The 11,397-nt window shown below is 42.0% G+C and overlaps 1 protein-coding gene across 1 annotated transcript in view; it reads right to left on the bottom strand.

Moving 5' to 3' along the window:
• Positions 1-254: 254 nt before the first annotated feature.
• MSN (moesin) overlaps positions 255-11,397 on the bottom strand; it is an 84,163-nt gene continuing 73,020 nt past the window's right edge. The window contains exons 6-13 of the mRNA XM_053579693.1: positions 10,980-11,126; positions 9,910-10,006; positions 7,678-7,841; positions 5,180-5,310; positions 4,784-4,944; positions 3,534-3,626; positions 2,960-3,184; positions 255-2,463 (exon numbers count right to left, since the gene is read on the bottom strand). Of these exons, the coding sequence (XP_053435668.1) occupies positions 2,299-2,463; positions 2,960-3,184; positions 3,534-3,626; positions 4,784-4,944; positions 5,180-5,310; positions 7,678-7,841; positions 9,910-10,006; positions 10,980-11,126 (1,183 nt within the window). The 3' untranslated portion in view covers positions 255-2,298. The remainder of the gene's footprint in view (positions 2,464-2,959; positions 3,185-3,533; positions 3,627-4,783; positions 4,945-5,179; positions 5,311-7,677; positions 7,842-9,909; positions 10,007-10,979; positions 11,127-11,397) is intronic.

Here is an 11,397-nt window from a genome sequence, read left to right as displayed (position 1 = left end):
CTAGAAAAGAGATCATAATCTATCCTTGCTGATAAGAAAATTGTCAAGAACTGTTGCTCCAAGTGTGTTTTTATGTAAAAGTGCCATGGACTGGTGGGTAAGGGTCTAATAATAAGAATCATAAACAATGAAACTGCAACTCCACACATAAACAAATACACAAGAAATCCATGGTGGGGTCTGTCCATGACCCCCTACTGGTATGTGACTGTTAAAGCTACCCACCAGCATAACAAAGAAAAATTGAGTCATAGTGAAGTCTTCCTAAATTTTATTGGCACTGAAATAGAACATGGGTTGAGCATAAACTCCTCCAGAAACAATTTTTCTAATCCCCCAAAATCAACACAAAAAAAACTGAATACAGAAATCTAATCTTTCTCCTCAGCCTCTGTGGGGGTGGGTTACTGCCCTTAAAGCAGCTAGATTGGCCCACAATTCCAGGTTTGAATTTAGTCAATAAAGGGTATCTCACCAAGTGAATGTCAGTACAATTCACAGCAATGCGCACAAGACTCCCCAGGGTCAGGCACAGAGGGGTGGGGCAGGGAAGGGGATTGAGGGAGGCTGTGGACTAGGGGCATTGAATGGAGGGAGAGGATGGCCCCTGGAGGACTATAAACTCTTGAGGAGAAGTCAAACAGGAACAATAAAACCAAATACCAAGTACTTTAATAATGGATTATATGACCTGTAGTGACAGATGACATTACTAACATGGAAAGCTTTTTACATTAATATTTCTAGCATAATATTCTTTTGTAATATAGTATATGCTTCCTAGGTATGGGGATAGTCAAGGAGTGAACCCAAAATGTTCCTGCCCCAAGACTAATATCTTCTAATGGTGCATTATCAAGAAAGGCAAAAATTGACATTGAGTTAGATAACACTAGATTATATAATACTGGTAGAAAGAAAAAGAGGACACTTGAGTCACAGAGGAGGAGGAGGAGGCTGCTTCTGGGTTGAGAGTAAGGTATAGGGGTGTGGAAAGACCAGGCCAGAATCCCTGGCACATCTCCAGTTTACAGCTCCAAGGGATAGCACAGCTGGCAGTAAGACCTGGGTTAGAAGTTTGTCAGAGACAAGGTCTAGACACCACCTTGGAGGGGGATGACAAGAGGGGGCTATTGGGTGTCTGAGAGGGTTGAGTAAACTGTGATATTTGGGTCACAGGCTTCTCTCAGTTTCTTTCAAACATACCCCAGTTGAATACTGGCTCAAGTTCTAGGGCTTACCCTATCAAGGCCTGGACAGCTGTGAAGCAGGAACTGTGGCCCAAGTAGCTCTGATGGAGGAAGTGACCTAAAAGCCCAGGCAGGGAGAATACTGAGGCAAAATGTGAATATTTACTCTTTGGTTAGGTAGAGTCTTGATGGGACTGGTGGGGCTTTAGGATACTCTATTCCTACTATTTTAGCTAGAGGGGATTTGGGTATTGCCAAGGGGAAGGACAGATCTCATAAGGGACCAGAGACCTAAAAGAATAACTAAGGGGTACCTCAGCCCATACAGCCCATATGAAACAGGCCTAAGCTCCATCAGGCAGTGGGGCAGGATCTTCTACTCAACCTTGCTAGAATTAGAAGGCCAATGGCCTTCTCAGATGTTGGTGAAGCCTCTTGAAGACAGTATGTCCCCATCTCACCCTGGGGAGAAATGAGTCCTTAAACTCAGGGACAAGGCTTATTAGGACTGAGTTTATAACAGGCCCAATCTGGGAGGTAGAAACAAGAATGACTAAACATCTCTTTATCCTCCAATTATTACAAAGCCTAAATAACTCTAAGCAGGATAGGCGTTAGGAGGTCAAATCCCAGGTCAGTTGACATCCTAAAGTAGATTTCCCCAGGGCCCTGCCTCTAAACCGTGTGATACTCCAACTCTGCAAATCACAAGACCTTAAAGAGGAAGACAATAGTGGGGCAGGGATAGGGGCTAGCTTTTAACCTATTTCACACTTGACTCCCATAGAACAACAATAAGTGTGGGAGTATTTGCCAAATAAAAGAGAAGTGCCTCTGAGCTGAATAAGTGATATATTCTAGCAAGTTAGATTAAATGTGGCAGAGAGTAGAAAGGAAGTCCCATTGGCACCATAGTGGGCCACTTATTTGCCCAGGCAAATAAGTAAGAGCTAAGGGGAAAGATTTGTTCTCCTAGTTGCATTGAAAGCTTGGCATGACTCCAGGGCTGCTCTAGTTAGTGGCTCCAGCACAGTGTGAGTCAGGTGAGGGTATAGGAGTGTGGGGGCAAGGGAGAAGGAAAGAAGGGTCCCTAGAGGCTGAGTGCCCATTACATGGACTCAAACTCATCAATGCGCTGCTTGGTGTTACCCTGCCGAATCTGGCGCAGGGTCTTGTATTTATCTCGGCCCAGTCGCACATTCTCAGCATGGATCATGTCATTGGTGGTCTTCTTGGACTCATCTCGAGCATTGGCCAGCTCTGAAGTGAGGGCCTGTGAGGGTACAAGGGGAAGCAAGAGTCAATGGCTTCCTCTCATTTTACTTTCCATCATTTGACCAGATTTTTATTCTCTTCTTTCTCTCTCTTCCCCACCCCCCCATATACAGAAAGAAAGTCATTACCATCCATATTAGGACCTTAGTGGAGCAAGAATTTTAAAAAATCACAAACTTAGGGGAAAAAATGATAATAAATATCATCCGAGAGTAGAACAATGTACCAAAGATTAAGGTAGGAATTTTAACAGCTAGATATTTTCTGAATTTAAGGGGTGAATGGAGTTTCAGTGCGAAGTGGAGCAGAGAGTAAATCCCAAAAAGGAGATAGGTAGCCCAGAGTCTGATTAATAAGTGAGAAGTGCCTACCCTTAAAGCTGTCTCCTAAGAAAGGCTCAGGCTCCTATATAGCACTGGGACAGAATCCTATACCTATCTCCCCTGATGGTCTAGAAAAGGCCGTGGGCTATTAAGTCAAAACCCTCAGGATACCTTCAGGTGCTTCTGCACACGCTCATTCTTCTCTGCCTCAGTGGTCCGTTCCTCCTCACTGCGGTCCTTGGCCATAGCATCAGCCCTCAGATCAGCACTGGCCTCTGCCCCATTCTCATCCTGCTCATCCTGATCATTCTCAGCAGGCTCTGCCACGTGAGGTGTACTCATGGCAGTCTTCAGCTCAGCACGAGTCTTCTCCAAGTCTTCTTGTACCATTTGGGCCTATCCAGTGACAGAAGATGAGAAAGACCTTCAATCAGACCAGGTAACCTGTGGCATCCTGTGCATGCCTAGAATAGTCTGGCAGAAGGCAGATACCAGGTAGGACAACTAACTTCATCTGCCTAATACTTAGTTTCCTCAACTGTAAAATAGAATTATACAACTTCTTACATGTACTGGGAAATTCTGGGAAGTATTTGAGGAAGACTTGAATGCTTTCTCCCACAATGCCTGCTGTTGAAGAAGGATAGAAGGGGGAGGTAGCCCAAACCTAAAGAATCTAAGGACCTGGTCCTTACACATGTGGCACCAGTTCCCCTAGTGCTTTGCTCTGCAAGTTGTGGCTTACCTTCTGCTGCCACTCCACAGCTTCACTCTCCTTCTTCTGTCGGGCCATCTCCAGCTGGGAGATCCGAGCTGTCAGTTCTGCCATTTCCAAGGCCTGTAGATAAATTGGAAGCCCGTGAGACCTAGGTTTCTGGTCTGCAGTGCCAAGGTGCCTTCAATTTCATTTTCCCTCAGGGAACTAGTAGGAACCTATTGCTCCACCTGCTTGCTGCCTTTTTATAGATCACTTCACACCAGTCCCATCTTCCCTATCCACTACCTCTTTAAAACTAAGAGCTCCCACCTAAACAATAGGCCTTGGAAGACAAAAAACATGCCATCTCTGTCCCTTCTTCATACCTCTCAGTATTACCAAGTATGCAGGTGGGATTTCAGTAAAGCTTTGGAGATTACTGGATCACTTCCTGAAGTGACAGATCCTTTCCTGCTATCTTAGAACGCTTAAGGCTTCACTAAGACACTTCCCAGGACAAGTATAGAAAAGACACCCAAGAGCCACAAGGTGATCTGAACAAGGTAAAAAAGATTATGCACACCTCTACATGTTGGACAAATCTCCCATGACAGGCTTCCCCTGAGAAATAGGCCTTACTCCTACCTCAAATAGTATAGGAGAAGATTATATGCCAAGAAATTTGGACCACAGGTTCTTATCTTCTGAGTCACAGAAACCTTGGAAATTATGATCAAAGTATGGATACCTACCCTACTCCCACCCAAATGCACAAACACTCATTTCTGATTGTGATTTCAGGGAGCAAGCCCTTCAAATAGAGGCAGAAATGGGTTCTAATCCTTATTCAGCTACAACCATATGAATTTTTATAAGTCCCTTAAACTCTCTGAGCCCTAATTTCTTTTCTGGGCATATTATCTCCCATGTGGTTAATCCCATAGGGTTATTAGGAAGAAGAAATAAGAAAGTAAGGAAAAGAAATATACCACTAACACAGTAACATATAGTAGGAACTCAATTAAGTGAGAGTCCCTTTTCTTCTTTCTTCCTTCTCTTTCCTTTGCCATGTCGATCCAAAAGGATTAGAAGAGTAAATAAAAACTAAGAGCTAGAGGAAACTGTTTGCAAAGATTTCTGGGCCACAACAATAATGTCTGAGCTTGCGTTTGAATGAGCTATGTGCTAAAAGCCTGTGGAATGGTAGCCTGCTGGAAGAGGCAGAGGTAGTTATACATAGATAGGTAGATAAGGGAGAAAACTTAAGTTGCACAATCCCATCCAATCCTCAGCATTACCAGCTGTTCCTGGGTCTTCTTCTGGTCTCGGGAGGCCTGCAGCAGGGCCTCCTTTGCCTCCTCAGCTTCTTGACGCTCCTTGGCCAGTTTTTCAGCCTCACTCTGGGCACGCTTCCGTTCCTGCTCAAGTTCCAGAGCCCTGCGGGTCTGTTCTTCCAGTTCTGGACAAAAAAAGAGAGGAAAAGGTGGTGAAGAACACAGAGATAAAGAGAACACAGGAACTTACTTCCTTGGAACGCTCCACACAGCTTGTAGAAGGTTTTGAGCATTCTTCTTGACCCATCCCTAATCTAGTCTGTGGATGTACCTGGACTACATTGTCAGACAGAAAGGTTTCTAGCTTACAAAGTCAGGCTCTTAGGAAAATCCAATCTCCAAGGTGCCTCCAAACTTCACCTTGTTGAGCCTTCTTAGTCTGTTCCTCAATCTGCTTCAGTCTCTCCATCAGTTCTTCCTTTTCTCGTTCAATCTTTTCCTTCTCCTTTTCTGCCATCTCACGCTTCTTCTTCTCATTTTCCAGAAGTGCACTAGGAAAGGAGAAAAACAGGGATGTAACAAGATAGAAAAGCTGCATGAAAACCTGGGGAGTCCCAAGGCTCCCTGGCCCTGGCTTCCTTAGCCCCTATCCTGCCAACACACACAGGGCTTGTAAGCATGGGCCATTTTCCCTTACCTCCACACACTTGTCCTCACATCATAGCCCCATGTGAGCCAGTTTTTCCAGGGCATAGTCAATTTACCCCTGAATCAGGAGACCCAAACTGGAATCCTAGCTCTGCCACTAACCCACTGGGTAACCTTAGCTATGTCACTGCTTTGCTCATGTCTTCAGTCCCCCAGTCTGTAAAATGACCTCGTAAGTCCCACCTCTTCTACCTTATAGAGTTATAGAGAACAAGTCTTGGTTTTGTGCTGCGATGCTGTGCTTCAAATCTGTTAATCTCTGTGGCTAGAACATCAATCTTTATATCTAACTATATCTACCCAAAAGTCCAGTTCTAGGCTCTTTTTTTTTCTAGAATTTGTTGGCAATCTGAAATAAGTATTTCCTTGTTCTTGCCATAGCACTTCTTCTCTTGCCTGTTATTTTTCACCATAGCACTTCTTATTCTCTCAAATATCATATAATTTGCTTATTTATTATGCCTGCCTCCTTCCACTAGAATGTCAGTTTCATAAGAGCAGGGAGTTTTTGTCTGTTTTTTGTTATTTTTCACTTACTGTTCAATAAATATTTATTAAGTGGATGAATGACATAGTCTTTGAACTTTGATATATGTATATAATATGTTTTCTTCTGTTCGCTACTAAACTATGAGGACCTAACAGGCAGGTTCCTGCCAGATCCAGCTCTGTAACTGCCCTCCGCAATCTTGGCAAATTTTACTCTGAATAAATATGAACTTTAGTTTCCAACCTCTCATATAATCTTTTACAGCCTTCTTGATTAGAAGCTTCCTAAGTTTCAAAACTCTTTATGACAGAGTACTTACCAGAGTAGTGCTTCTCAAACCTTAACATGCATAGCAATCACCTGGAATCTTTTAAAATAATTTATTAAGGTGAAATTCACATAATATAAAGTTAACTATTTTAAAGTGAATAATTTAGTGACATTTAGTACTTTCACAATGTTGTGAAACCACCACTTTTTCTAGTTCCAAAACATCTCATCACTTCGCCCATTATGCAGTTTTTTGGATGCAGTAAAACCCCCACCCATTAAGCAGTTTTTTCCTATCTTCTCTTCCCTCTAGCCCCTTACTACCACCAATCTACATTCTATTTCTATTATTTTTCTATTCTTGACATTTCATATAAACGTACCTTTTATATCTTCCTTCTTTCACTTAGCATGTTTTTTAGAAATGCATTAATGTACACAGATATGATTTAATAAAAAATAAAAATAAACAAATTAAAAAAAGAAGTTGATCTACCTTGGAGGATATATCAGTACTTCATTCTTTTATAGGACTGTATGTACATATTATACAATTTGTTTATTCATTTATCCATTGGTAGACATTTGGGCTGTTTCTACCTTTTCACTATTATGAATAGTATTGCTGTGAATATACATGTGTGTGTATTTGTTCGATCACCTACTTTCAGTTCTTTTGGGTACGTACCTAGAAGTGGAATTGTGGAAACATATGGTAATTGTATGCTTAACTTTTTGAGAAACTGCCATACTGCTTTACACAGTGGCTGAACCACTTTGTATTCTCATCAGCAACCTCACCAACCTGTTATATTCTGTTGTTACTTATTATAACCATACTAGTAGGTGTGAAGTGGTACCTCATGATTTTGATTTGCATTTCCCTAATTATTTAGGATGTTTTTGTGTCTGACATTTGCAAATATTTGAGAAATGATCACCTCGATTCTTAAGATGCAGATTCTGAATCAGTGGTCTGGGGCAGGTCTCAGATCCTGTCTTTCTAACAAGTTGCCAAGTTGATGCTTATGTTGCTGAACCTCAGATTACACTCTAAGTAGCAAACAGCTATGAAACAAGGACTAGGGGCTTTGTAGGAAAAATTCTGGTGGCTCTGCCCAATTCTGTTCAAAAAGCCTCACAGAATCCAAGTTTAAATATGCTTGGAGCCCTCTACTGCCGCCACTATATTGGTCAGTTAGCAACCCAAAATCTGCCTAGCACAACCATAGCATGAAGGTCATAGACAATGGGGAACTGTGCTTCGGATGCTTACTTCCCAGAACAGAGATGCCTAAAACTGAATGCTAAATGGCAGGGCATTTTACACGTCCATTATTCTCTCTGTCCCAATCCTAGGTTGGTTTCATGTGCTATCTTACAAGGCTGGGCACTTTTGAGAAACTTCCCGTTCCAGCCCTGGCCCCCACTCTATCCTTGCAGCACCTACCGCTCCATCTGTTTCTGGTGTTTCTCCTCCCGGGCCTGTGCCTTCATCTGCTGTACCTCAATGGTGTCAGGCTTACGGCGACGCATATATAGCTCATGGTTCCCCATGCACAGAGCCAAGATCCGCTTGTTAATCCGTAACCGGGGAGCATAGAAGACGAAGTCCTGGTGGGAAAACAGCAATCAGAAAGAGTTTAGAGGGCCAAGTTAAAGTGAGCTTGTACCTTCTGAAAAGCTAAGTCCAAAAGCATTGGAAAGATTATTTAATCCAATATTTCACATTACACGTGGGAAAACTAATTATCAGAGTGGTGAAGTTACTTGCCCAAGGCCAGACAGCAGGTTACTGGGCAGACCCACCACTAGAAACTCATGTTTCTTGACATTGAAATCAGTGCTCTTCCCACTAAATTATAATTTATTTCAACCTTTGTTTATGAAAAGCATCCTAAATTACCCTTAATCAAGTTGAAGGATCTGAACTGTCTTTCTCTATTAGGAAAGCCTGCTGGATTTCAGGAGACCGCTTTTAGAAGCCAAATAATCCCTGCATAATACCCTGGTGGGTGCAGTATGGGTGGCTGGACTATTTCTGTAATCTCCTAGATCTAGCCCCTTAAATTCTTTTTGAAACAAAAAACACTATAAATACATACATAAATACATACATTTTCTGAGCACTAAGGGAACTGGTGGTTGATTTTCTTTTTTATAAGCCCTTGATCTCTTTGTTACTTACCTTTTTCTGATGAAAGTTGAGCACAGCAGCAATAAAAAAACACAAGAAAATCCAGTGAGTTTTAAGCTTGTTACTATAAATATCACTGGACTAAAATCACCAACTGTTGTGCTAACCACCACCTCCTCTGCCAAGAACTCCAAACTGCTACTATCTCACATAGCTTGGAGTGAAGTTGAAGGAACACAGGTTCTCCAGGTTAAATGATGTAGGTATAAATCCCACCTGTACCATGTTTAGCTGTGTGATCTTGGACAAATCACTCAATCTGTCTAAACCTCTATTTCATCAGCTATAAAATGAAAATGTTGTTACCCACCTGAAAATGTTATTGAGGATTTACGGCAGTGGTTCTCAATTTGTGGGTCACAACCCTTTTGTAACAACGAAAATACATCACAGCATTAGGAAGGCTGAGAGCCACTGGTTTAAGGAGATCATATATATAAAGTCCCTAACAGGAAAGTTCATCTACCTCAGGGCTGGAGAACAATGGTTGAGCCCTCACAAGAAGGGTCAAGCTTAGCACAGCATTTAGCCTTGTTGGACATGAGATATACCAGAAGAGTAGACCCTCAACGCAGTTTCCTATCCTACCCTCAATCACCAGCTGACAGGTCTTATAAGCCATAGGCAACTAAGTAAGTGAGAAGCATGATGAGTATGTTAGAAGAATAAGTGAATCCAAAACATTTCTTTAGTCTTGGGTTGCTCTGGAGAGAAATCTGTGAGGCAGTAGTAAAGTTATACCAAAAACCAAGTTTGGGGGATCATCTTTGGATATAGACTTCTTTTGGCTCTGCCCTTTCTCCACAATTAAAAATAAATCAAATAAGGAGGCACCTGTGGCTCAATCGGTAAGGTGCAGGCCCAATATACCGAGGGTGGCGGGTTCAAACCTGGCCCCGGCCAAAACTGCAACCAAAAAATAGCCGGGCGTTGTGGCGGGCACCCGTAGTCCCAGCTACTCGGGAGGGAGAGGCAAGAGAATCCCTTAAGCCCAGGAGTTGGAGGTGGCTGTGAGCTGTGTGAGGCCACGGCACTCTACCAAGGGCCATAAAGTGAGACTCTGTCACTACAAAAAAATAAATAAATAAATAAATAAATAAATAAAATACATGAACAGTGTTCACTTTCTTGAGCTCTTGGGAAGATGAGAATAACTTTCTGTTTCTTCCGTAGAATGTCAGGCAGCAAATGACAATAACTAAGTAGCAGCACTTACAACTGCCTGTGTCTTTCCCTTATCCATAGCAAGGGAGACAGGTATTAGGGTACTCAAGGTACAGGATGCCTCCTGGCCATTTCTTGGCATTGGCATTTCCTTCCATCTCCAATCTCCATTTGTACCTACTATTCATGCATGTGCACACATGTTCACATACACACATGCATCCATCAGAAAAGAAAGAAAAAATACAATGACATGATTGCTACTAGCATTACCCAGGCCTTTGCAAGTACCTATCTTGGGCAAAGACAGGAATCACTCACCGGAGCTTTTTTGTCAATGGGCTTGATGACAAATTTCTTATCATTGAAAGAAATGTTCCTGATTTCACTCCAGGGGAATCCTATCTTTGGAGTAAGTCTGTAGAAATGAAGACCAATAACATTAGGGCAATGTCAAGACAAGGACATAGAGGGAACATGCCTTGCCCTCACCCCCACCCCAAACTTCTCCCTTGAGGAGGTAAACTCAGTGCCAGCTCAGCCAGTATCATCATAAGCCACCAGGTCAGTTGTCAGTATTAAGGGTGCACAAAGGACCTCCTGAGACCACAACCAACACATGATTCCTTGTCCCAATCTCTGAGGTTTGTTTTGTTATATTTTTGGTTGAGACATGAATCTTGTAACAATTCCTCAGGAGAATCCTGACCTTATTTAATTGATACTCATCTATCTGAGGCTGTAGAAGTTGAAGAAAAAATAGACAATGAGCTCCAAGAGTTAGGAGTTATATGTAACAATAATCTATTGATCTCCATCCTCACCAAGACTATGGGAAAAATATAAGCAAGCAAGATAAGGCTACATTGAATGGATTATAGACCAAAAGACACTTAATCATCACAAAGTAGGTTCCAGTACAGCACTGTCTCATAGAAAGATGAGAGCAGACATGTAATTTTTAGTTTTCTAATAGCCACATGAAAATAAGTAAAAATAAATAGGTAGAATTAATTAGAAGTTTAATTAACCCAATATATTAAAAATACTACCATATGAACTTGTAAATAAATATTTTTAAAAATAATAATGAGACATTTTACATTTTGTTCTTCACACTAAGTCTTCACTTACAGCACAGAATAGCCACATTTTAACTTCTCACTAGCCCCATATGGCGAGTGGCCACCACAGAGGACTGTGCAAGTTAATTAATATAGGATTTGGAGGCCTAAGGGAGGTGGTGAAATCATCTGCGTTAGACTAAATTAGGTAGAAAAAGAACTGATATGGGACCCAAAAGGTATAGTCCTGCTCCAAGTTGAGGTGTAAAACCTAAATGTCAGAGTGGCCCAAAACTGTCTTAGTTATAAGAGACATTTGGAATATACCTGTCATTCTGCTCATAGATGTTGAGACCCAGAGCATCCACCCCCAGCCATAGTTCTGAGCCTTTCTTGTTCTTGATACTGAAGTAGTTCACACCATACATCTCTAGGTCTTGGGCAATTTTCAGATATTCCAGGACAGCATCCTCCCTAAATGATAAAGAGTAACAGATCATACAGGGGACCTAGACAAGGATATGGAAAATCTGATTGCTCTGTACTTCTTACAAGTATCTTGCTATCAGGAGATAGTAAGGTGGGGAAAAGGACACAGGCAAGCAGATGATAGAGAACCAAGCCCAAGACTTTTGCCAAGAAAAACCTGCTAACAAAACTTAGGATCCAATACTGCCAAAGGCAGTAAGGGTGGGCTGACGCTTGTTGGCTTCTAGCATATTAGCTGCCACTGAAGCAATTTTCT

Source organism: Nycticebus coucang, chromosome X, assembly GCF_027406575.1.
Source record: "Nycticebus coucang isolate mNycCou1 chromosome X, mNycCou1.pri, whole genome shotgun sequence".
NCBI lineage: Eukaryota > Metazoa > Chordata > Mammalia > Primates > Lorisidae > Nycticebus > Nycticebus coucang.
This window is presented reverse-complemented; position numbering and strand designations above follow the sequence as displayed.